Below are 27,243 nucleotides of genomic sequence, written 5' to 3' on the forward strand. Positions count from 1 at the left end.
CCTGACCGTTTAAGTTATAGATTCATTTTTCTTTCAGATGTTTCAAATTTCTTGGGGAGATGGCAGGGGGATGGGAGGGGGGCACGATTTCCTTAGCTTAGACCTCAGCCTGTGCTGCCTGCCCTCGCCTAGCTGACCTCAGCTGCCCTTGCCTTGGTGCACAGGGCCCTCCTCCATCTGGGCTTTGAGTTCTGTGAACAACCAGGGGCAGGGGTGGGGGAGGGGGGGCAGAGCACTGCCTCTCACGACTGCCCCCTCCTTAGAGGGAACGGCAGCATTACACCAAGGACGCCACCTTGGCAGACACGTATGGGAGGTGGACCTGCTCTATACGGGGACAGCTATGGCAGACAGCGGCTCAGGCATATCTCTTCTTGGCCTTATTTATTACTGTGTGTTATTTAAACAAATGTTGTTTGTCTGTGCTGGGGACAGGGAGGGACTGTCACCACCAGAACCTTGAGCTGGGGGCCCAGTGACTTGGGCTTTAGGAGTCCCTGGGAATAAGCACTGTGTGCAAAATTCTGCTACCTCATTGGGGTCCTGGGGCCGACACAGGGGACAGGAGAGAGGGCTGGAGTAGCTGCTCTTGTCTGCCAGCCAGCAGTTGGCCCTCAGCCAAGAAGTAATTTATTGTTTTTCCCTGTATTTAAAGTTAAGAAATAAAATGTTATCAAAGAGTTAATAATATATAGAAGAGCAGCCTAGAATGCTGCATCTGGTGTGTGTGGACTGTGGGGAGGGGTCATTGAATGTCTTGTTTCACTGACTTTGTCAAAGGAAGCCAGAAATAAAGACAGTAACAAGAGACCTGATGATGTTTGTCTTTTACTGTGGCCTTTGGGAATCCTGGCCTATGTTCTTCTGGAGGCAGGGCAGTGGGAGTGGTGGGGAAGTTAGGGACAGGAACTGGGCTGAAAGGAAGTAAGCAACCCCCCAGGGGTGTGGGCTGCCACCCACAGGGAGGCAGAGGAAGCCTGGGCCCTGACTTCTGGGTTCATGGAGGACATGAGAGGAGGAGGAGGAGCAATTAGGGACGTCAGAAGTCATCTATGATCACGGTTATGATGAGTGGCCAGCCTATGTGTAGCACCACCCACACAACCCCTGGTGTCTCCCCCACAACCTCTCTGAGCCTCAGGGAAGAAAAGGCTGCATGCCCAAGGTCACACACCTGGTGAGGAGCAAAGCCAGGATGAGAAGCCAGAACTCACTCCAACTCCAAAGCCCATACACTAAACTACCCAGCCTTTCTCTGTCCAAATGTCATCTCACCTAAATGTATGGCCTTTATCATACTGGCATCAACCTATGTGGGCACCTCCCCTGATGGGAAGCTCACTTTCTAGGGAGAGCACAGTCAGTCCTTGGACAGGTGTCATCATTAGTGCATACTCACCACCTCTCTGAACAACTGATTTATGATCCCTGAACTATGGAGGGATGAGTAGAGACCCCAGGTCACAGGGGCCTGGTCAGAATGCTGCCCCAACCAGGTCGTCCTGCCTCTCCCTTGGCCCAGGCCAGCACTAGGAGCACCAGAAGAAGAGGCCTCAGCAAACCACAGCTAATGCTCATGTCTCTCAGGAGCGGTTTACACTGTGAATCTGAGAGGTGCCCATAAGGAGAGGATGCTTTTGCAGTGAGTGGTAGCGTCCTCACAAACCAGTCTCAAACACTGGGTGGCAGGCAGGTACCCTCCCTGAGAAGCCCTGAGCCCTGTGTGGGAACATCCACAGCAATGTTCAGAAACCAGTGGGGGCAGTCACCTGGGAGCAGTGAGAGGTGATGCTGTGCACGACTCAGGCAACAGAAGCCATGGCAGGACCTGACCAGGGGCAGACAACCACAGGGGCAGCTCCAGGAGCCACTGAAAGAGAGCGGACCCCTTGCACCCAGGTAGAAACGAGGGAGGACCTGTGGAGGGGGCACAGGAGCTGAGCGTCCCACAGGCTGTCCGGAGCAGGGACTGGATCGTCTCCGTGGTCCCACAAGGTCTCAGAACCTGCTGAGTCCCACTATATTTGCTGAGGACTGCCTGCGGCCTGCACTCCTCCTACCCTCTGGGCTGGCAATGACTAAGACAGCACATGCACTCAAGGTTTAGCCCCAGAAAGAAGACTGTAAGCAATGGAGGGTCTGGAGAGGAGAGCTCTATCAGGAAAGCAGGCAACTCGGGGGTGGGGGTAGGAGGTAAGAGCTCTGCAATTCCTCTCCATCCAGAGGTTCAAGAGTTTTGAGCCAGAGGATATTTGTGGATGGTTGATTTTATGTTTATACAAAACTTTTTAGCAATCCAGTCTCTGGAAGCATCACCTCTGACCCACATCCTCTGCCCAACAAGAGCATTGGCCTGTCGGTCCGAAGGAAGATGGAAAGCCTTCAGGTGAAACTCCATGTGAATCTTTCTTTTTTTTAATTTTTTTTTTAATTTTTTTTTAACATTTTATTTATTTTTGAGACAGGGAGAGACAGAGCATGAACAGGGGAGGGTCAGAGAGAGAGGGAGACACAGACTGAAACAGGCTCCAGGCTCTGAGCTGTCAGCACAGAGCCTGACGCGGGGCTCGAACTCACCATGAGATCATGACCTGAGCCGAAGTCGGACGCTTAACCGACTGAGCCACCCAGCCGCCCCAATGTGAATCTTTCAAGAAGACCGGAAGTGAGGCTGGACTGGGGCAGGGTCCCTTAGGATTTCCTAAGGATGCATTTACTCCAAGTGGTAGTCAGGAGGGTGTACAGCACCAGCAAGGCCACCGGGGCCCCACCACTAGGGGTCCACAGTGTGCCACATCTGCAGGTACCCACAGCTCCCTGCCTGCAGCACTGAGACTGTCCCCAAGACAAGGAACCTGTGGTCACGGATGTGTGCAGTCAGCCAGAGAGGGCTCGGGCCCTGCCAGGAATGATGGATCTCCCAGAGCCACAGAACCAAGCCAGTGCAGGTGGCAAAAGGGAGGAGGGCCCAGCCAGGAATGAGAGAGAAAGAAAAAGATGAAAGAGGAAAAAAGCGTATGTGTCAGCTATTGTGGCTGGGAGCACCACTACCTGGGGACTAAGCCTGGGGTATTTGCTGGGAGTTTCTCTAACCATATGGTCTCACTTCTTCCATGCGAGAAGCAAACCCTGAGCAGGTCCCAGAGAGAAGGGGGGTCGGGAAGAGACAGAGTGCTTGGTGAGTGGGAGGGAGATGCTGGTCATGGGGCCCAAGGTGGGGAGCCCCTTTGCACCCCACGAACCCCAGGCCCCGGAGGTTTCACTGGAAGAGGGGCTGGGGCTCAAGTGAGAAGTGAGACACACTTGAGTTTCCGGTGAACTTGGCTCCAACACCCTCTGTTTGCTGCTCAGATGAGGTGTCAGAAAACACTTCGAGTCACTGCTGGGGTTTCTCTGAGGCTGGCCCTCTCTGAACTGCTCGGGACTCAGGAGGACAAGGGCTTTCATCTTGTTTCCTTGTGACCCGGAAGCTTGAAGGCTGCGGATCATCAAATCCATCAGCCTGTGGCTTTTTCATTATTATCAACAGGAAAGTGCCTTCTGCATATTATCTTAATTTAGCTGGTCAGTTGGAGCAAAACCAAAAATCGTTCCTCCCTTGAGCTGACTCCTTTCTAAGCCGGCCCAGCCGAGTCCAAGCTGACCATGTTCCAGGCTGGCCGATGGCCTGGGACTCACTGGCCAGTCATCTGACTTTTCCGGAAGCCCAAACCGGTGTCAGAACTGGGGACTGTATCCACGGTCACCCCTCCCACACACACGCTGCCCACTCCTACACTGAAAAATAAAAGTCATAAAGCCTCATTATCTTCATTCGTTTCTCAGCTCCACCCAAAAGCAACAGAGTAAAGGGTTTGCAACGAACTTTCCCAGATCAACTGATTTCTCAGCAGCAAGGGAGGGCCCCATGACGAAGCCATTTGAAATCCCAGAAGCAATTTTCTACCTACGACCTCACTTTCTGTTGTGCCCTCTCCCTTCCCCTGCACAATGCCTTGTGGAAAGTGGTGCTCTTAAAGCGTCCTTCAGAAACGCCCCCAGCCCGTGCACCACCCAGGCGGACGCTGCTGTGTGGTCCCCGGTGACGCAAACATCAACATTAAATATAGCAACCTTCGTCAGTTCCGCTCTCTGCATTACTTGGACAAGCAAGCAACCAAGCAAGCACGTGGCGAGGGCCATTCCTGAAAGCCAGTCTGCTGTGGAGGCTCCCGCAGACCAGAGGGTCAGCGCCCCCTTCTGAGCGCACGGCCCTAGGCCACAAGAAGCCCCAGCGATACCCTAATAGAAAAGCAATTTTTCATTTAGCATCTCCTTTTTTTGTCCTCATCTCTGTCTTCCCACCTTTTCTTTAATCAGCATTTATTTATTTCCCACTGAAGGACAAATTTAACTAAGAAAAAAAAACTAAAACAAAACAACATGAGAATGGTGTCTGGTCCATGAGAGGCTGGGAAGGGCCCCAGGATTGGACTGTTGGGGACCTGAGTTCAATTCTAAGTGCGCTGGGGGAGCTGGCTGTCTCAGGAGCGGATCCGGCACCTGCAGGGGTCCCGCACAATTCCTCCCACGGGCCCATCAGATGCTGTGTTGCCAGTGAGAGAGGAAGGCACACCATTCTTGGGGGGTCTTCACCCAGCCCTGGACTGCCAGGCTGGTGCAGGGGGATACATGTGGGATGAGATGGGAAAGGTGGGTCACCAGTCCAGCTCTGAGGCTGAAGTGGCATCGATGCCTCGGGGACAGATGGAGAGGTTCTGCAGACTCCTCAGCCAGCTTTCCTCTCTCAGGAGAAGAACCTTCCACCTGCTTCTCAAAGAAAAGAGAAGCCAGGAGCCTATGGGGCTACTTCACCTCCATTAGAGAAGCCAGAGTGCACCCTCCTCCCCCTACTTCCCTCCTTATGAGGGGTCCTCCTTGCAACTTTGCTCAGAATCCCATTCCTTGGCCTTCACCAGGAGCTGGGGTGGAGACTACAGGGTCCAAGTAAGTCCCAGCTATGCCCCTAACTTCCCTTGCTGTTACTCAGGCCAAGTCTCAGCTCTCGCTTCTGCGAAATGGAGGTTCGTTCATTCATTCATTCATTCATTCATTCATTCATTCATTATCTACGGAGACCTTTACCAGGTGGTCTAGATGCTGGGGATCCATGATGAACAAAATAAGGTTACTTCTAGCGGAGGGACAGAGTCCACAAACAAGAGAACACAGATGCACAGGTGGTGGTGAGTGCACTGGCGGCCAGTGAAGTAGGGGGAGGGGGTGGTTGCTGTGAGGGTGGGGTAGGTGCTGCCTAACTGTGTGGGGAGGTCAGGATGCAGATCTGGATGAAGTGAGGGATGGAGAAAACCATTCACGTAACTAAGGAAAACGTCCAGGGAGAGGGGAGGAAGAATGCTCCTCCCAGAATCAAGGTGTAGGGAGCAGTGGCCAAGGGTGGGAGCAAGAGGAATAGGCAGTCAGGGCTCTGAGGGCAAGATAGCTTTGCTCTGGCTCCTGCATAGCAGAAGCACTCTGTGTGAAGGACACAACGTGGGGACAAGGACGGGAGTAGGAGGGCCAGCTAGGACACTCCTGTGGAGACCCAGGTGGGACATGATGGTGCAGGACTGGATATGGTCAGGTTCTGGAGATGTGTGTGTTATCTACATGATATACATTTATACACCACTTCCACAAACATTATGACATCTGAGGTTATAAATATATGGATATTATGTAACATATAAATAGTGACTGTATAATTTTTTAACCATAAGTCTTAAAATTCCTTTATTGTGGGAAATTTCAAACACATACACAAGTAACTCCCCATTACTGACAGCCCAACAATTAGCAACTCATGGCCAATTTAGTTTTGTCTCTGTCCCACCTGCTTCCTAAGTCCCGCCTCCCACCTCCACCCAAGTTTCCAAACCAGAGGCTGCAGGATCGGATGTGGGCACAGAAGGTTTGTACCATGGTGTGAGCACCATGAAGGATCTAGTTGTTGGGCAATGATCTGGGGAGGCCTGTGCTCAAGTGTGTCCCCATATAAAAAACTTTTTACTTGTTTATTTATTTTTGAGAGAGAGAGAGAGAGAGAGAGAGAGAGACCGACCACGAGCGGGGGAGGGGCAAAGAGAGAGGGAGTCACAGAATCTGAAGCAGGCTCCAGGCTCTGAGCTGTCAGCACAGAGCCCGACACGGGGCTCGAACCCACGAACTTTGAGATCATGACCTGAGCCGAATTTGGACACTTAACCAACTGAGCCACCCAGGTGCCCCAAGGGTGTCCCTGTTTAAAAGCTACTGATCACATGGGGCACTGGAGGGCTCAGTCAGTTAAGCATCTGACCTGTGATTTAGGCTGTCATAATCTCACAGTTTGTGAGATGGAACCCGAGTGGTGATTGGGCTCTGGGCTGACAGCACAGAGCATGCCTGGGATTCTCTCTCTCTGCCCCTCCCCACCCCCTCTCTGCCTGCCTCTCTCTTTCTCTCTCAATAAAAAAAAATAATAATAACTATCCACACATGGAATCCCCCACCCCCTCACAGCAAGCACCCCAGCAAAGCCTGCCCTCTCAGATGCATCCACACCACTGTTTCCATTTCATGAGGCCTCCTCCCCATTGGGCACCTGCCCCCATGGCACTCCAGAAGCTCTCTCACTGATGTCACTGATTGTCTCCTATCACTAAATCCAGTGGAAACACTTCGGCCTTATCTCACCCGCCCCTGAAGAACATCTGATGCCACTGACCACGTGCTTCTCCAAGACTCTCTCAAGCCTGCATCCCCTCCCAGCCCCCCTAGCTGCCTGCCTCCTCTCCCTCCTTCCCTTCTTCCAGCAGCACCAGAAACACCACAGTCATTTCTTGTTCCATCTCTTCCTGAGTCCGGGGGCAGTACCGTTCTTCCCCTTGGCTTCCTCGCCGTCTGTGTCGACAGCCCAGACTCTCCTCTGCTCAGGGTCCCCCTCTTCCCTCTGAAACTGTCATCTCTGCCAACAGCAGCTCCCATGCCAGAAACCTGGGGCTCTGTGTGACTTCTCACTCTTCCTCACCCCTATATTCAGCCCATTCCAAGTGCTATGATGATGATAATCATGATAACAAAAGTTGGGAGACTTCCTACAGGCCGGGCACCACACTGAACACTGTTGTGATCACCTCATATAATCTTCCCACAGTCCTTTATTAGTTCAGTTCTACAGAGAAGTGTGGGCAGGGAAACTTTCCCGAGGTCACCTTGAGAGCAAGGGGCAGAGCTGGGACTCGAAGCACCGGGCCCCGCTGACTGCAGGATGCATGGCCTTCAGTGACAGTACATACTGGGAGCCACCCTCAGACCCATGGCTGCTGCCGCCCCACGCAATCCATGATCCGTGAGCCATGCTTCTTGATCCACGCCAGCTACCAGCTCTGAGCTCACAGTGACCTCTGACTGCAATCCTCCAGAAGGTTCTCCTCCCAGGCTGCTGGCTCACCCAGTTCCTGCAGGGCCCCAGGGAGCGCCTGCCTACTGGCCCGCCATGAACTGTCCCCACAACCCCTCTAAGGCCTACTTATTCCAGCGTCTGCTAGATAGAGCTCCTTTGGAGGAGTCTTATTTTCAACATGAATAAGCCTGTGAGAAGGTCCTGGAAAGGGCTCTTCTCTCTGTGTTGTGTCACACAACTGACCCAAGAGGACGGAAGAGGACGCATGCAGGGTTCAGGGTAGGACAGGGCGCTGGGGATGGCTGCTGTGGCAGGACTCCTCAGCCAGGGCCTGGAAACTGGGCTGCTCTGGGTACTCTCACCTGTCCCTGTTCTCTAGGGAGCTGTGGCAGATGCCCCCTTCCTGTGCCCTGGAGCGGGAGGTTAGGTTTTCTGCAGGAGCAGTGCTAGGGGTGCTGGGACATAGCAGAGGCAGCAGCCCTGGGGTCCCCAGAATAGAGCTCCAGCAATGCAATCTTGAACTCCACACCAGCGGTGCAGCCCTAGGGCTGGCACTCCTTCCTGAGGGTCGTTTCTTTAGAATTCTGGGCCCAACCGGGAGCCTGTTCCCCCACCCTCCCAATATGTTCACCAACACCTACTTCCCTGCACTGAGTGCTCTCTGTGTAAGGTGCTCAGTGGTACCTACTTCCTGAGCGGACTCCAGAGACCTAAGTATGAGGGCTGCAGGGTGTCAACTAACGCTCACCCTCCCCAAACAAGAATAAGGCCTCAAAGACTAAAAGGGGGACACATGCAGGAGGGATGTGGGTGGGGTAGTGTCCAGCAGCAAAACTCCCAGTGGCCCTGTCAGACGCAGGTTTGCCAGGTAGAGGAAGTACCACAGTCATGGGATCAATCAAAGATACGATTAATAACAATAATAAAAATAAAAATAAATATTAATAATAATACTATCACAGAGCACACACTAGGTACCAGGCACCATTCTGACTACTTAAAAACATTAACTTATTTATTCCTCACAAGAGCCACATGAAGGAGGTACCACGATTGCTCCCACTTTACAGAGGAAGTTGAGAAAGCAGAGCAGCCAGCCCTGACAGGCGGCCTGGCTGGCCATGTGCTGAGGTGGCCTCCAGAAACAGCCACACCTCATGGAGTAATACGTGCCCAACACTTTGCATAGAATCTCTCTCACACCTCACAGGGATCTTATGAGCAGGAGCCACATCATTCCCACTCCATGGGTGAGGAAACTGAGACCCAGACAGAGTTAGTGATCTGTCCACGGCGACAGAGCGGACAAGTGGCTTGTTTGATGGATTCCAAAACCCAGTGTTCAAAACTGTCACGTTCTAGGGCCTGAAAGGACAGTTCTGAGGCCACACGGAAGCCAGGGCTGGTTCTCAGCACTCACACAGGGTGAAGGGAAGGGGGTCTATGCCTGACACAGCCAGAACCTAGCAGAGTCCTCAACTTCTCTCTGAGCTCCGGTGCCTGTCTGCCTTGTATCATCACTGCCTGTGACTCCTGATGGCTGGGAGAGGCTCCTGTGCAGGTGGTAGCTGTCCTTGTCCCTGATGGGCAGGCTCCATCTTCCAGGCCTCTGTCCAGCCAGCTACATGCACAGTGCCATGGGCCACAGTGCAGAGAGAACAGCTCCTTTTCTCCTACCCTTCAAGGGGACCTTCCGGTCACTCCATGATGTTCTGCAAAGTTCACCTATCCCTGGATTTATCCAACCATTGAAACAAAACAAAACCAAAAAAAAAAAAAAAAAAAAAAGGCTTTATTCTGCTTCTGAGCTACTAGTTCGCATATTACAAATCTCTTCTGTTTACATCTTTGCCCCCAGAGCCTTAAACCTGGGGTGTAGCCCTCAGGAAAGGCATGTACTCAAAAAAGCCACCACTGAACACAAGGACAGCTTTTGTATCCTGCTGACCTCCCCTTCTCTCCAGCTCTCCCGCAGCCCCAAAGCTCTGACACGTGTGTTCTGCACCATGAACTCTCCTCCAGGATGTCTGCACTTTCAAGTTTTAACTTCCTGTTTTAACTTGGACCTTTCCTCAAAAAAGGGGTATGCACCATTTACTCCAAACAACAGTTTATCTGGATGTGAAGTCTCCATCTGTCCTGGAAGGAACTCAACCCTTCTTAGTAACTCTCCTCAACTGTGTAGTGAAGACCTAACTTGCCCTAGCAAGAAACCCAAATAACCCAATAAAAAATGAGCAAAGGACCTAAATGGACATTTTTCAAAGAAGATACATGAATGGCCAATAGATGCATGAAAAGATACTCATCATCAGGGAAATTCAAATCAAAACCACAGTGAGATGCCACCTCATACCTGTTAGAATGATTATTTCAAAAAGGCAAGAAACCACAAGTGTTGGCGAGGATGTGGACAGAAGGAAACCCTCTTTCACTGTTGCTGGGAATGCAAACTGATACAGCCGCTGTGGAAAACAGTATGGAAAATCCTCAAAACATTAAAGATACAAATACCATATGACCCACTAATTCTGCTTCTGGAAATACATCCAAGGGAAATGAAAACGCTATGTTGAAGAGATACATAAACCCCTATGTTCACAGCAGCATTATTTACAATATGTCGAGATGGAAACATCCTAAGTATCCATTGATGGATGAGAAGATAGAGAATTTGTACACACACACACACACACACACACACACACACACACACGCATGCACACACAATGGAATATTACTTGGCCATAAAGAGGAAACCCCACCACTTGTGACAACATGAATAGACCGTGAAGGTGTTATGCTAAGTGAAATGTTAGAGAAACACAATACTGTATGATCTCACTTATTTGTGTAATCTTACAAAAACAAAACAAAACAAAACCCAAACACCCAAATTCATAGTAAGAGAGATCAGATCTGTAGTCACCATAGGTAAAGGGGGTAGAGGGAGGGTGAAGAGAATGACAGTGGTCAAAACAAACTTCCAGTTATAAAGTAAGTAAGTACAGGGGATGTAATGTACAACATGATGACTGTAATTAATTAACACTGCTGTATGGAATCTTGTTAAATTGTTAAGTGAGTAAATCCTAAGAGTTCTCATCACAAGGGAAAAAACATTTTTTCTTTTTTTGTTCTATATAAATGAGATGATGGGTGTTAACCAGACTTATTATGGTAATCATTTTGTAATATATATAAGTTAAATCATTATGCTGTACACCTTAGACCTACACAGTGCTATATGTCAATTATATTGCAATAAAACTTGGGGGGAAAACCTATGCAAAAATTTTAAAACGACAGCAACAAAAAAACTTACCCAGAGAGATCTGGCCTTTGTCCCAGCTCTTAGGAGGTAACTTCTAAGCCCATGGGATAAAGAATTTGTAACCGGTTCCTGGGAAGGAGCCCCTAAATCCTTGGGACTTCCCAAGGTATAAGAGTGTCAGGGCCTTAAGAGCTTATGCTAATTAGGCAACTCAGGGTAGGGACCAGCATCACCTTGAGGCCATAGTGGTATCAGCCAAACCTCCAGGGCGGGGCTGGAGGATGAGGTCAACTGAAGGGGTCAATGATCCAATCAATCACATTTACAGAACAACACCCCAGCTATATTCTGGACAGCATAGTTCAGGTGAACTGCCCTGGTTGGCAGTACTCTGTGCGCTGTCATACATTAAAGTGCTGGGGAGGTGGCATGCTTGGACCCAATGGGGAGGAAACAGAAGAAGCTTCACGTTTGGGACCTTCCTAGAACTCACCCTCTGTGTCTGTTCTTTTGGCTGGGTGTTACTGGTATCCCTTTGCTGTAACACAGCTATCACCTTCTGTATAGTACTTTCCTGAGTTCTATGGGTCACTCTAGCAAACTACAGAGCCTGAGAAGGTAGTGGGAACTTTCAAATTTTTAGCCAAACGGCGAAAAGTGAGGGTAGACTGGCGACCCTCTCTGATGGGAGAGCAGCCTTGTGGAGGCTATGCCCTTAACCTGGGAAGTGTAACCCAACTCTGCATTGTTGGTAACAGAAGTCATTGCATGGAGTTTGGCAAACCCACTGCAGTCCAGTGGAAGGATCCAAAATATGGCCGAAGGACCTTCCTCATACACTTATCTGGATCCTCTCCTTCACAAAGCGCCAGGCTCTGTAATAAGCCCCAAAGCACGGGGACAACTTAGTGGTATTCTTTTCTGTGTGAACTGAGGAAATCAGTAGGGAGAGGAAGGTCAGACAGCAGGGAAAGGCAGTGGACAGGACAGAGAAGGAAAGCCTCGGGAGGAAAGAGCAGTGGTACACCAGGGCCGAGGAGTCCTGTTCCCTGAGTGAGGAGTGGGGGTGCTTGGACCTCAGCGGGGCCCCGGGGATTAGACTCAGGCAGCAGGGCAGGTTGTGGGGTGTTGACAGACAACCGACTTGTAAACCAGGAAGATTATGGCTCTTTTTCGTAATGAGCTGAGGACATATTTAAGTTCCATTTACAAAGTGGTCATTCCTGAAAACCCGAGATAGACATGTTTTGTGAAGGGGCTCCTTATCGCTAAAGGCCTATGGACTGGAGGTAATCTGGACTGAGCCCCACCTGATGTCACTCATTTTTGCCAAAGCCTAAACCTGGAGGAATGGCATGCCTGAGTGCCAAGACAGGAGAGAGTCTTTGCCCATTATGTTCCTTCTACCCAGAGAAAGAACCCCAGATCAGCTTTTCCACAAGAGCAGAGTTTCCAAGATGCCACCCGTACTTGGAAGAAGCCAGGCTGAAATACTATTCAAGTCAAACTTTCTTGATATTACTCTATCTTTCCCCAGGAGGACTGCACTAAAACAAATTCGGACACCTGTGGCCTCTTCCTTCTGTGCAAACAAAAAGCCAGCAGCAACCCCAAGCTGATAAGATTAATCTAAAGAACAAATTATGGTGTAATTTCCTATGCTGATACTTTGTAGTTAATTTTAAAAAAAGGTTTCATTTTCCTATTGGTATGATTTCACAGGAACATTTTACCTGTTTCTGTGAGGTATTTTTTCTCCTGGAAGAGAGGTGCTGATTGGCCCCAAACGAATGACAACCTGGTGTAATGAAAATTTCCAATTTCCCTCATTTTCCCTCAGTTTCAGCAATTTTAAATCTATATATAGAGATATCTTCGTCAGAATTGCATTGTTACTCTCTTTTAGTAAACGGATTTGTCTCAGATTGTCACTGCAAATAGAGATCTATTAATGGATCTCACCTCCCAACTGATTCCAGCTCTGGTCTGCTTACTAGCATTTACCAGCACCTTCGTCCACGGCCAGAACTTCAATAATACGTTGAAAGAGATCATCAAAACGTTGAACATCCTCACAGCGAGAAACGTGAGTAAGATATCTGGCACCATCTCTCCAGATGTTCTGGTGATGCCGTGGGTATTTCTTAGACTATGAGAACATCAGGACTTCCAAAGAAGTGGATGGTTGGTGACAGACAGGGAGCTGTGCAGAGATTTCTCTGCAGGAGCTTTTTGGTCCTGAGGGATGGTAGGAAATTTACTTGGTTGGAGGGAGGGAGAACTGCCCAGCAAGGATCCCTCCGTACAGTCGGAAGTGACTCTGTCTCTTGTTCTCTCTCGTTCCCGTCGCGGCCAGGACTCGTGCATGGAGCTGACTGTCATGGACGTCTTGGCAGCCCCAAAGGTAAGAGCTATCCCAGGGTCTGCTTTGGCAGATTAGTGACTTGGGAAAGGAAGGCCACGTGTTTCTTGTTTGAACTTTTAGAAATTTCTTTTACACAGAAATTGAATGGCCCAAATTAACTATAAGCTGTTAGATGTTTTTAAAGAATGAGAATTCTGATCTTTACTCTCAAACATGTTTTGGTGTTTCTGGTTTCACTTGATTTACAAGATGGGTAATAGGAAGCTTGGATTTTGTCATCTTAAATCAGATCCTGGTCAAGGAAAAGTTCTTTCTTTTCCTCCTACACTGCAGCCTAGTACCTGGAATATAGGAGGCACTCAGTAAAGGCCTGTTGAAGGGGAGAGTTTTTCCAGCCCATACATTTCTGAAAAACCAAATACCCTCACAAAGAGAGATATGGAGATTACAGGTTGAAGGAGCTTTCATTTTGTCTAAGAGACTTCCTATGGCAACAGAGGAGGTATCGCCAGAGCCCCTCCTTTTCCGCAGCCTGGTCACCTAACAGCCCACTGGCTCCGGGGGCGGCTGTCCAGAAACCCTCAGCTGCTCCATCCTGCCAAGCCCCTTCCAGTCTGGTCCAGAATGGCCCAGCTACACGGGGACCCACACATCCCTGGCTTTGGCTGCTCGGGCATCTCGCCTTTCCGCCTCCTGTGCCGTCTCACCCCCGCCCCTCTATCTTTAGTGGGAGGAGACAGATTTGACAGCTGATAGTGCATTTTCTCTGACAAACATATGACTACAGCCATGTCAATAGCTTTGTGCACATCAGTTCCTGTTTTCATGGAAACACAAGACTGAGAATGAAAAACCCAAAGCTTCAATTTACCAGTGGTCTCCTAACCACTTGCTTTCCACGTGGACCAGAGGGGATCAGTTGGCCAGGAGTGCAGCCATGCAGGCTGGGCATGGCCACACCCCAGCACCTGGGCCAGAGGACAGACCCATCCTTCTGGGTGAGGAAAACTGTTCTTCAGGCTTTGTCTGGACGATCTCATTTCATTAAAGATTAGTCCCGGAGTCTGATACACAATAATATATAATACTATAATCATATATATAATATTGATGCATAATGTATTATTATGGAATAATATATATAATATATTATATATACATTATGCAATTTTGTCCTTTAGAATCTCATCCCATTTCAGACTCTGTCCATCAGGAAGGAGCTTGGAAGAACTTGAAGATTTTATACATACGTAGAATTCTATAATACATACATAACATCTATTAACATGTTATATATATATATATATATATATATATATATATATATATATATATATAAATAAATATATAAAAATAGCCAAGAGTCCACTGGGCTGTGCTCTGGGTCCTCCAGATTGCAGTGCACTGCTGAAGGGGCTCCATCAAAGCCAAGGGCTGGGTCCCAAAGTGCTAAGGGTCTGGAAGTGACACAGCCTGTCGTTCTAGCCACAGTTTTGCCATTAACTAGCTATGTGGCCTTTGGCCAGTCTCCATATCTCTTTGTGCCTCAGTCTCCACACTGGAAGATATGAAAGTGATTTTGACAGTTGGCTGATATCCAATTCTTGAGTCAGTGGAATGTGTTACTGTAAAATGATGTAACTCTTGGTTAAAGGCAAAAACTGGTTATAAAGGAGCAGTAATTCTAAGGAGGGGCCAGGGGATAGAAATGATCCAACCCTCTGTGACTTCATGCCCAGGGGCAACTCCACTCCAGGCCATCTCTAGAAGACCAGGCCTGCCCTCACCCCTGCTGAGGCACAGGCCAGGACATGCCACTGTCCTGCCGTTCTTGGCCTTCCTCTCCACCAGTTACCACATGCTCCCCTCACCACATGGGTAGACATCTGCTAAAAAAGTCCCTGTTGTCCTGCTTCAGTCCTACCTGCCTTCCTCAAACTGCTTCTACCCCTCTGGCATTAACCATCTTCATTGTTCCCTTTTCTTTTCCTCAAAAACACAGCACTGCTTACTTATCCATTAAGATATTATAGAATAAGGAAAGGCTGCTATTTTCTTTGTGTTGCCAAAGAAGGACATCTTTCCCAAATCCCATGTATTAGTTTCCTTTCTTTGGGGGATCAAGAATTCTATTATCTCCAAGTTGGGTGGGATCCTGCTGTTGGCAGTGGCTGGAAAGAAAGTGCTGATCTACCCAGGTATCTTTGAAATTAAGGTGGTCTGAGATAGATCAAAATGGAGAACAAGCAAGCTGGCTGGTCCAAGATGGATTTCTTAGGTGGACCATTAGTTGGAGGTATTTCCTGCTTTCCAAAGAAAGCTCAAGTCCATGATTCCTCAGAGAACTCTATGCCAGCCCTCGACACCACCCCCCTCTTTTTTTAAGTAAAAGTGAAAGACTTTTCACAAGTAGTATTTGGGCAGAAGTGGAGATAATGAGTACAACACAAAGGGGACTAGATTTTTACGGCCCTCAACGAAGCTAGTCAAGGACCACGTTAGAAATCTAACAGTCTCTGCCACAGGAGAAAGCCTGGAAGGTATTCTCCCATTTGCTTCTACTCCCATGAGGATCAGGCTTGTTTCCAGCAAAGGCCTAGGCCCCCCTGTTGAAGCTCCTTTCCTTGAGCAGTCCTAAACTGCAAGGCCCACCAGGCTGTCCGAGCATGCCCCCTGCACTAGGCAGGACACGCTCGGGCAGCAAAAGCTGGAGAAGCAGGGAGCAGCATCCTGTAGCTGCGATACCAGTGCAACTGAAACTTTGAGGTCTTAACTAAAACTTCCTTTAGAATTAGTGCTTTTAAAGTTTTTCCATGAGATTCAAACTCTTTTCAATTCCTATTTTATCCTAGTAACCTTTAGAACATCCTTTGAAGAATGTGTTCAGAGACAATTATATATAAGGCCATATACTCAAAACTGACAGGGTTTAATTTCTTTTTTTTTTTAGTTTTTTTTTTAAATTTTTTAATGTTTATGTTTTAGAGAGAGCAAGAGAAGAAAGAGCACAAACAGGGGAGGGGCAGATAGAGAGGGAGACACAGAATCTGAAGCAGGCTCCAGGCTCTGAGCTGTCAGCACAGAGCCTGATGTGGGGCTTGAACTCACAGATCATGATATCATGACCTGAGCCGAAGTAGGACGTTTAACTGACTGAGTCACCCAGGGGCCCCAAGGGAGCTTAATTTCTAGGCTCTAAGCCAAAGTCTTAGAAAAGTTTTCATTCCGTTTTGAAGAAAAAATAAGCAAAGAGGCTCTTGTCTTCTTGGTCTTCCCGAACCTCATTGTTCTCTCCAGCAGCACAGCTGGGGTCTGCCTTCCCTTTGCCTTCACCACCTCGGCTCACCCACTAAGCCTCCAAAGAGAGAGAGATTTACGGGAGGTTTCTGGACTCTCAGAGCCCAGAGATACTGGTACTGCTTTCAAGTTTCCAACTACAATCAGAGACCAGGAGCGCTCCTGTCTGGTTCATTAAGTCCGCGTCCTCCCAAAGGCCTTGCCCATGGGCCACGAAGGCCCACAGGGCAAAGGGGAAGCTTCTGTAGCCTGGGATTCTAATGCTTCCGTCCAGGTCTGGGTCTTCCCGGAAAAAACCCTAAATTATGAAATACACTTCTAGAATTTAGCCTAAAGAAATACGAGATGAACATAAACATTTACACAGATGACTCACTGCCACTTTATTTTACGGAAGCAAAAAACTGCAACGATCGGGTATGAACCAATTACGGTACAAAGATGCCACGGGTTCCCATGCAGCTCTCAACCCCATGGTCTTAAACACTAGTGAATACTTAATGTTTATACTATCTAGTGTGTAAAAAGGCTACAAAACAGTATCAATAGTTGATCTCCATTTTTAAAAAAGTATTTTTAAAGGGGCGCCTGGGTAGCTCAATTGGTTAAGCCTCCATTTCTTGATTTAGGTTCGGGTCATGATCTCATGGTTTGTGGGTTTGAGCCTTGCATCAGGCTTTGCACTGGCCGTGGAGTCTGCTTGGCATTCTGTCTCTCCCCTTCTCTGACCCTTCCCCGCTTACTCTCTCCCTCCCTCTCTCCCTGTCTCTCTCAAAATATATAAATAAACTTCAAAAAACATTTAGGGGCGCCTAGGTGATTCAGTTGGTTAAGAGTCCAACTCAGCTCAGGTCATGATCTCATGGTTTGCAAATTCAAGCCTCACATCTGGTTCTCTGCTGTCAGCGCAGAGGCCACTTCAGATCCTCTGTCTCCCTCTCTCCGCCCCGCCCCCTGCCCCCCCCCCCCCGCCCCGCTGGCTTGCATGTGTACACACACTCTCTCTCAAAAATAAACATTAAAAAAATTTTTTTTAATAAAAAATAATTTTTAAACTGTAAGGTATTTATCAAAACATCAAAAGTTACCTCTCTCTGGCTGGTGGAGTAATGAGTGAATTTCATCTTTGCTGAATATATATCACCTTTATAGTAGACATATATTACCTTAATAATCAGAAAAAAAAAAAATGCAGGAACTTAAAAAAAAAAAACTGCCCAGACAGTACTTGTCATATAAATCCCCTGGAGATTTTGTCAATGGAACTTGTGATCTAGTGCGTCTAGGGGGCGGGCTTGAGATTCTGCATTTCTAACAAGCTCCCAGGCGATGCCCAGGCTGCTATTTCATGGACCACACTTTGCGTGGCAAGGGACCAACAAAGCATGTTCTCGAAGAGGATAGAGACAGCTTTATCTGAGCTGGATCAGGTTCAAGCTAAGACCACTCTCCACGCTCTGTGCTTTTTGTTCTTCAGTGCAAAGTGGGAGGACACACTGAGCCTGATTCAGACTGAGTTACAATCCCTCTCCCAGGTTCCCCAAAAGAACTGTTTTCCCCCACTGGACATTCCCTCTTCTAAAGCCCGAATGTCCCCATGAAGAGTCATACAACCAGACACACATCAGGGCTACTGCATCCCACCAAGGTTCTCTCATGCTGCACATCCCAGACCAAAGGCCTCTACAGAAGCTGTGTCCACAGCTCAGCTCAGGGGCACCCTCTCCCAGAAGTTTCCTCTGATCTCACACCTAGCCCCAACCCTGGCACACCCCTCTAGCTGTATGGGCTAATGTCTGATCTCCTCACATGGACCCCAAGCTTTGCACATACTGCCATCTCCTGTGGGGAGGGCCAAGTGGAGAATGCTACCCAAAGCACCAGGCCACAGGATGGGCACTCATTTATTCAACAAGTATGTAGGATCTCTGGGAAACCTGGACTTTAAAACCTTATAGCAACGAGACAGAGCAGAATCTGACTACAAGCTCATGCAGACACCTACAGAACAGCACGTGTGGTGGAGAGAAACAGACGTGGGCTATAGACAGATGGCTCTACATTCAAATCCCTGCTCTGTCACCTACTTAGCTGAGTGACTTTACTCAGGTACCTTTTCAGCAACACCATCTGAGGGAAAAGAGAAGGTTGCTGCACTTGCAGGTAAGTGGGAGAGGATGTTTACTGTGACCAGCAGCCTTCAGTCACATGGAAGGAATTCTTGAGTACCTGATCCATAGTTGAGCAAACTCACTTTCTCAACTTGTCCTCCTGGAAAGAAGCAATCACAAGGAAAACTCTCTCCCCCATGGTCAAAATGGAGCTAGTGCATGGCTAACTGTGGCATTTTTCTTTCTAGAACACAAGTGACAAGGAAATCTTCTGCAGAGCCACAACCGTGCTCCGGCAGATCTATACACACCACAACTGCTCCACCAAATTCCTCAAAGGACTCGACAGGAACCTCAGCAGCATGGCAAACAGGGTGAGCTGCTTGATGCCCAACAGCTTGGCTCCTGATGGACAGGAACCTCACGTCTAAATGTTCCTCCTTCAGAGTTGTAGTAACCTTGGTTAATCAACCCATTCATTCATTCAGCAAGTATTTGTTGAGGCTCTGTGAGTGCAAGGGGCTGCTCTAGGCACTGGGGAAAAAGTGCCTGCTCTCACAGAATGTTCTAGTGAGTGAGTCAGGAAAGCAAACTAACATGTAATACTATGTCCAGTAGTGATATGTGCTATGAAAAAAACTGTAAGAATAAAGAATAGAAGGGTCATGAGAAAGAGGGCTGATTTAACAATTGATGACATCATCTGAACAAATATTTAAATTATGTGAGGATAGCAGGCCACATGACTAACTGGGGAAAGAACATTGCAGGCAGAGGAAATACTTGTGCAAAGGTCCTGAGGTAGAAATGAGGTTCACATGTTCAAAGATTAGTAGGAAAGCCAGTGTGATTGGATCAGATTGAGCAAGGGGGATTTTAATAGATAACACATGGTCTTTGCATTCTACCCCAAGCATGGGAGGATATATCCACAGGGTTTTGGGCAGAGACTCCAGTCTAATTTATGTGATTTAAAATGATCACTCCGGTTGTTGTGTGGTGAATAAACTGAATGAGACTAAGCACAGAAGCACGCTGGCCCACCAGGTGGTCATCCCACTAATCCAGGTTGGAGGGAACAGCAGTTTTGCAGGTGAGAGCGATACAAGCTGTGAGCTTTGGAATATAGCTACAAACAGAGCCAGGAGAACCATCATCACGGGTGAGGGAATGAGTAGAAGGTGGCCTCTTGGTTCTTGGCCTGAGCCCTTTGGGAGATGGTTGGTGTTGTTTACAGATTTTGAGGACTGGGTGCGGCAGGGATGGGGGCTGAGTGCAGGATCGGGAGTTCAATTTATAAATACTAAGTGTGAGGTGCCTCCTGGATAGCCAAGTGGAGATGTTGAGATTGTTGGACTGAGCCCAGAAGCACTCTCACATACAGAGGTCAGGAAGAAGAGGTCGGCAGAAGAGCTGAGAAGTGGCCAGTGAAGCAAGAGTGAAATCAAAGATTGTGTGGTGTCCCAGACAGCAAGTGAACAGACTCTTTTAATAAGGAAGGAGGCATCAAATGTGTCGAATGTACCAGAAGGTCAAGTCAGATGAAGAGGAGAACGGCCAGTGGATCTGGCCTGACAGAGGACAGGGGGGATGCCGATATCTATGGAGATTCAGCACTGAAAGCGTGATTAGAGCGGGTTCCACAGAGAGTGGTGGTGGGGAGGAGTGGAAAGGAAGGGGAAGTGAGGACACAAAACTCTTCTGAGGTGTTTTTCTATTAGGCTGCCTAGAAGTGGAACAAGAGCTGAAGGACAGGTGTGGATTCAGGGAAATTCTTTTGAGGTGGGGCATATATGCAGCAGGTTAACACTCCAGAAGGCATGATCCAGGGGAGCGGGGAGAATCGACGGTGTGCAAAAGAGGAAGAGCCAAGAGTAGATGTTATCTAGGGCCAAGGGCAGGAATTGGGGACATTCACCCCCTTACTGCACCTGCCCCCCTCATTTGTAAGGTAAGGTAAGGAATAGGGTGCTGCCACTACGCTCATTCCCTCTTTTAATCCTCTTAATTATCTCATGGAATAGGCACAATTGTCCCCCTTTTATAAGGGAAAACACCGACGCTTTTATAAATGAAGTAGTGTGTCCTAAGCAACATAATTAATAAAGTGGCAGAGCAGAGCTGAGCCCCAAACTGAAGCAGTGGCCTGGGATCCTTTCCACCCGTGGTGCTGCCAAGCTGGAGGGATGCTGTTCATGGGCAGGAGAGAGAACGGAACGACTCTCTGTCTCAGCAGGCCAGCTGGCGATGCGGAAGGCCCAGGATGGCTGCAGGCAGGTCTGAGGCTCCACCTCATGTTAAGCCCCAAAGCAGCATGGAGTTGTGACACTCTCCCCCCCACCTCCCGCAGGGTCTGTGGCACCCCTCAGAGGCTGACAGTGAAGGTAACCATTTCTAGGAGTTTATTAGCATGCACAGAAGAGGCCTGGTGGCAGAGAGGGACTTCCAATGAAACTAGACTGGAGGAGTGAGGAGGTCCTGGTCAGAAATAATTGCTTGGGTAGCAAGGGCCACAGCAGGCTTGACTCAGTAGACAGGCAGGAAAGACAGACTCAATTACTTAGCTAATGAAATGACAAGCTAATGAAATGTTTCTTTTGCAGACCTGTTCTGTGAATGAAGTCAAGAAGAGTACACTGAAAGACTTCTTGGAAAGGCTAAAAGCGATCATGCAAAAGAAATACTCAAAGCAATGAAGCTGAATATTTTAATTTATGAGTTTTTTAATTACTTTATTTTAAAAATATTTATATATTTATAATTCATTATAAAATAAAGTATATGTAGAACCCGACAGTACGGTGTCCCTTCAATGGCATCAGTTGTATCTACTTGACAACTTTTGGGGAAACCATTGTAATTTACCAAGAGTCTAAAATTGGTGTGGGTGTAAAAGTGGAGACACTGTTTTCCTCTCCAGATGGGGACTCAATGCACAAAAGGATTAAAGAATAGAAGGCCACACAAGATGTAAATGAGAAATAAGGGAGCTTGTAGAGTGTGGGTCCCTGAGTCTTACTAACTAGCAACTAATTGTGAATTGAAAGGTGTTAACTAGACACTTAGAACGTTCGTCTCCCAGTGGCACAAGGCTGTCGCCCTGAGTCTATGGGCAGGGCCAGGGATGAAGTCCAGCACAACATGTGGATCTGCAGTGAACGATATCTAAAGCCCTGATAATGTCAATTCCCTTGACGATGTAAGACTTTCAAATCTTAGGACCAATAGACAAAGCACAGACAACTTAATTGTAATTATACAACCGGCTGTGAATGCTATCAACCTGACAATGTAAGAGGTACAGCTGAAAATGGTTGAGGGGTAAAAGCAGAAGGAAAGACAGGTGAGGCTCCCCCAGCTTACCGGTGGAAGGCATCAGTTGAACAGCACTGAGGAGGATGGAACAAAAACAAGAGATTTAAGTATTCAAAATTGCAAAGGTAACATAAGATCTAAAAATAATTTACCATAAAAAAATGGGGGGGGGGCACCTGGGTGGCTCCGTCAGTTAAGCGTCCAGCTTTGGCTCAGGTCATAATCTCACAGTTTGTGGGTTCAAGCCCCACTTCGGGCTCTGTGCTGACAGCTCAGAGCCTGGAGCCTACTTTGGATTCTGTGTCTCCCTCTCTGCCCCTCCCCTGCTCGCTCTCTCTCTCTCTCAAAAAAATAAACATTTTAAAAAATTTATAAAAAATTTATAAAAAATTTGGAAGGGGCAGTATAAATGGGGTAAACCCTTACTTTTCAAGAGGGAAATCAACACACAATATCTAATGTTGGAAAATTAAAAAAGAGTTGGCAAGAGGGGTCATAAGCTGAAGACCGGTGTGGCTGGAGGTGGGAACAGGAGAGGTAACTGTACTACTCTGCCCTCATGCATGTTTGTAAGTTTTTGTAATAAAAAGTGGACAAAAGCCCATAGTGAGTGAACTGACAAATCTTTGGAATTATGCTAGTAGCCACCATAAAAACTAAAAACTGAAAAAGGAAGGTGGTTTGCTGGCAATGGGACTTGGAGTAAGGATCAGGGAAAGCAAGACACAAGACTGCTGGCTTTCCATGTTAAGGCCGTGGCCATGTGCATACATAAATGATAAAATTTTTTTTTATTTTTTAATTTTTTTGATCTTCCCAAACTTACTTACTTATTTTGAGAGAGCGAGAGCGAGAGCATGCACACTGAAGAGGCAGAGACAGAGGAGAGGCAGAGACAGAGGAGAGGCAGAGAATCCCAAGCAGGCTCTGCACAGTCAGCAGGGAGCCCATTGTGAGGCTTGAACCCACAAACCATGATATCAGGAACTGAGCCAAAGTAGGATGCTTAACCCACTGAGCCACCCAGACACCCCAGTAAGTGTTTTTGAAAATTAAAGAACTAAAAATGACAAAGACAAATGCTGGTGAAGACGTGGAAGAGTCAGAACTCTCATATATTGCCAGTGTGAGTGGGACAAGGTGCAGCCACTTTGGAAAATAGTGTGACAGTTTCTCAAAAGGTTACATGCAGTTCCTATATGCCCCAGCAATTTTAATCCTAGCTATCTGTCTACCCGAGAGAAGTGAAAGCTTATGTCCACACAAAAACCTCTACACCCAAGTCCATAACAACATTCTTCACAATAGCAAGAAAACAGAAATAACCCAAATAACACCCGAGGAGAGAATAAAGTGTGGTATACCTATGCAACAAAATATTACTTGGCACTACAAAGAAATGAGGTACTGATACATGCTACAATATGCAAAAAGCTTGCAAACACTAGGCTGAGTCAAAGGAGCCAGACACAAAAGGCTACATAGGTTATGATTCCATTTATATAAAACGTCCAGAAGAGGCAAATCACTAGTGGGGTACCTGGGTAGCTTAGTCGGGTAAGAGGCAAATCTATAGAGGCAAAAAGCAGAAGACTGATTTCCAGGGGCTTAGGGGGATGGAAGAAGAGGGAGTGAGTGCTAATGGACACAGGCTTCTTAGGAGAGATGAAAATGTTCTCGGACAGTGATGACGACACTTGCATAACTATGAATACTAAAATACTAAATACTGGGGCACCTGGGTGACTCAGTCAGTTGGGCGTCCAACTTCGGCTCAGGTCATGATCTTGCGGTCCGTGAGTTCGAGCCCCGCGTCGGGCTCTGTGCTGACAGCTCAGAGCCTGGAGCCTGCTTCAGATTCTGTGTCTCCCTCTCTCTCTCTCTGACCTTCCCCCATTCATGCTCTGTCTCTCTCTGTCTCAAAAATGAATACATGTTAAAAAAAAATTTTTTTTTAATAATAAAAAAATAAAATACTAAATACTAAAATTCTAAAAACCACTGAAGTGTATACTTTAAAAAGATGAACTTTATAGTATATGAGTATACTTCTAGCATATGAGTATACATCTTAACACAACAGTTACTTTTTAAAACGTTAAAAGGGAAAGGGCGCTTGGGCGGCTCAGTCGGTTGAGCATCTGACTCAGTTTTGTCTGAGGTCACGATCTCACGGTTTGCGAGTTCAAGCCCTACATCAGGCTCTGCGCTGACAGTGCAGAACCTGCCTCAGATTTTCTCTCCCCCTCCATGCTCAGGCTCTCTCTTTCTCTCTCTAAATAGATAAATAAACACCAGAGTTAAAAAAAAAAAAATTAAAAGGGAAGACAAACAAAAGCAGTGGCAAGTTGTTGAAAGTTGCCTTTTGAAGACATGCAAGAAACTGCATCTAGTAGCAGTGAATGAGCACTCTCCTTTCATCCTCGCTTACACGTATGTGACAAAAATTAATACTAGTACTAAAATTATACCCAAACATGTAACATCTTTTTAACCCTTTCAAAATAAGGGAACAAATCAAAAGCTTGAAGTCTCACCCTGACCACAGCCAGTTTCACCCTGCCCACATAAAATACCAGCATGTCAAGGGCAACAAGTAACTAAGAGAGTCATGGAGCCTTCTAAGGCCACACTGAAAACTTTAGTTTCCTTTCTTCTTTGATTGAGACTCATTTGCATTCAATGGCTAATGTGAGCTGTAGTCTGCCACAGGATATGAGTTGTGGGTTGTATTTGTGTATGAGGCCAGGATGGTAAAAGGAAAGGTTGTTGGGAACAAAGACTGAGACGGGGCCATAGGAAGGACAGGCAGACTCCGGGCACGTCTGTCAGAAGCCGAGTTTCAATGGTTAAGAGGCAACTAACATTTTTATTTGCTTCCAGACGGGTGGTTCCGGGCTCTGGACAGAAACGCCCAACAATCACCCCTTGAATTTACCAGGAGGGCAAGAGAACATGAACAGAGGAGGACACACATAAGAAGAAGGAGTGAATAAATGAGGATGAAGTGAAAGGTGAGATGGCTGTCATTTGAACACATTCATTTAGAAACTTTGCCACAGCCCAGGCTTGAGGGGACGTGCCTGCCTGCGTGGACTGTGCAACACTGACGACAAAGTCTGAACCTCTCCTTGCCAGCAACCACCTCCACCTGTTGCCCACGTATATATTATATCTCTAACTGACATTAGTAGGTAAGAAATACCTATTGAATAAATGAAAGAAAGAAAAGATGTTTCACTCCAATCTATGGTGGAAGGACTTTTATTGACACATCCTTGGACCAGCCACGGTTAGAAATGCATCAGGGGCTTCCTTGTTCCTTACTGGCTTATCCATGCCAGTGAGCCTGCCCTATCCTTCTCCCCTCTCCTCCACAGGTCATCTTGGTGGGGAGGGGCTCTCAGGGTGCCCAAATCATCTGAGAACAAGGAATTTCAGTGCATAGCGGGCTGCATGGCTTTCTCATGGGGTAGGGCTCAATCAGTACGCAAGGTTAGCCTCTCCGTTCCCACCAGCTTCCACTGAGAGCAAGGACTTTGTCTGGTCCCAGAGCTGATTTCTTGGTTCAATTTATAAGCTCAAGTGGAGAACCAAAATCTAGTTAGCTGTCAGGCCCAGCGTTTCCCGAACTGGGTTTGCCCTGAGCCCCTGGACATCTTCTCCTCAGCTCTCCACAGTTCGGCTCTTGGGATCCATCCTTCCTGTCAACTTCCTCTTAGGTGCACCTTCAGGCTCTCCACCGTCTCCTATTAGCCAGTGTTAAGCCAAACACAATCATTCATTTACTTTTGTGTGTGCTGGCTGCAGGCCTGGGTACCTGCCAGGTGACGTGAGTAAAGAGAACCAGGGAGCTGGCAGAGAAGACAGAGGGCTTGGCTCCTCTGGCTCAGAACCAGGTCAGCCCCCAGGGCCCGGGAGTGCGCACCATCTGCTCTCCCAGCTCCCGTCTATCTAATCCTTCACAGTCTTTCCAGAAGTTGTTCCTCTAAAACACAAATGATATGAGTGACCCACTTTAAGTTCCCGTGTGGCTTCATATTCCTTACAGAAAACTCCCTTCACAATAGGGTCCTGGCCTATCGCTTTCCTTTTCAGGCTCATCTGTCCCCATGCTTTTTGCCTTCTGTATCAAACATCCTACCGGGGCACGTGGCATTCAGACCCATATGTTACTCCTGCTGCCCTGGATGCCTTTCCCTACTTGTTACAACATTTCAAACGGCACTGTCCCTGAGAAGATGCCTTTTCTGGCCATTTGGTGCCAGGCACCATCCTGGCTGCCAGGGAAGAACACGGAGCCTGGCAGCTCACCAGTCACACCCCGTAACTACAGCCCTCAATGTGCCGCACGCTTGTTCTCATTTCCATGGTCACCTGTCCCTCCGGAGGGAGGCTGTGAGCATCGCAAAGACCTTCTGAGTAGAAGAGCGTAGGCACACAGTAAATAGAGAAGACACCAGTGACGCAGTGGCACAATTCATGATGGAGTAGAAATCAAGGCCAACATAATATTTCTGTAATGACTCTGGTGCTTTTAGGTTGGGTTAGGCAATATCCTCTCACTGAGATTCGTATCAACTCCGAGAAATATTTTATTCAGTTGTAAAGTCCCAGTTAAATTCCTTTGTACCACTGGAGAAATAAAGCCTTTGATTAAAACCTAAAATTTCCCCAGCCCTCTGAAAAGGGGAGGGGGAGGGGAGCAGGTGTGGAAGAATGTGTGATCTGTCATATTCTTTAGTCAGAGCCATAAACGTGTTTGGGTAAGACAAAGTGATGTTCTGATAACGTTGATAAAAGTAACTTGAAGATTGGGTCACAGGAAGCCCAAGATAAATGCTGAGAGGAAACAGGTTCTTTTTGAAGTAGCCTCTTCATAATCATTTTCCCACACATTTGTTCAACTTCCGAAGGAGGACTGAAGACCTGATTTGCTTTGCAAATGAAACAGCCTAAGAATGAGACACTCAGCTCCTGTTGTAACAAATGTGCTCAGAGGCTCCTCCAGCTCGGTGTAGGCTTAGGCTGTGGCTTCCGAATTCTGTGAACTATTCCCGCAGGCACAGGGTAACTATGGTCCCCTAGGCTGGTCCTTGGCTCTATTTTTTGTTTTGTTTTCGTACTTGGTTTTAAAAGAGATTTCTCAAGGTCTTCAAGAGGACAGACAACGTCCTCAGCAGCATCCTGACAACACAGGCAGTAACAGGTTTCGTGAGGGAACGCATTAGTGGGTTAGTGGTATCGCTTGGTCGGAGTATCACGCTCGGAAACTCAACTGGGGAGGATGGGCAGATGCGAAGGCGGCACTATTTATTACCTTGCTTGGGCCATAGCGGGCCTTTAATCTTCTTCTCACATTCTACACAGTGAAGGAGTGGGAGCTAAGTTAGCAGCTGGGAAAAGAGAACAAGACTGAAAGGCCCAGAGGACTCTCCTTTCCTATGTAAAAGCACAT

At 47.6% G+C, this 27,243-nt stretch overlaps 1 protein-coding gene across 1 annotated transcript; it reads left to right on the forward strand.

Annotated features, from left to right (window-relative positions):
• Positions 1 to 12,648: 12,648 nt before the first annotated feature.
• On the forward strand, positions 12,649 to 21,166 carry IL4 (interleukin 4). Its single transcript, XM_042955583.1, has 4 exons — positions 12,649 to 12,783; positions 13,054 to 13,101; positions 18,719 to 18,844; positions 21,074 to 21,166. The coding sequence occupies exons 1-4, from the start codon at positions 12,649 to 12,651 to the stop codon at positions 21,164 to 21,166; spliced, it is 402 nt and encodes a 133-aa protein (XP_042811517.1).
• The last annotated feature ends 6,077 nt before the right edge of the window (positions 21,167 to 27,243 follow it).

The sequence above is a fragment of the Panthera leo genome, chromosome A1, assembly GCF_018350215.1.
Source record: "Panthera leo isolate Ple1 chromosome A1, P.leo_Ple1_pat1.1, whole genome shotgun sequence".
Classification (NCBI taxonomy): domain Eukaryota; kingdom Metazoa; phylum Chordata; class Mammalia; order Carnivora; family Felidae; genus Panthera; species Panthera leo.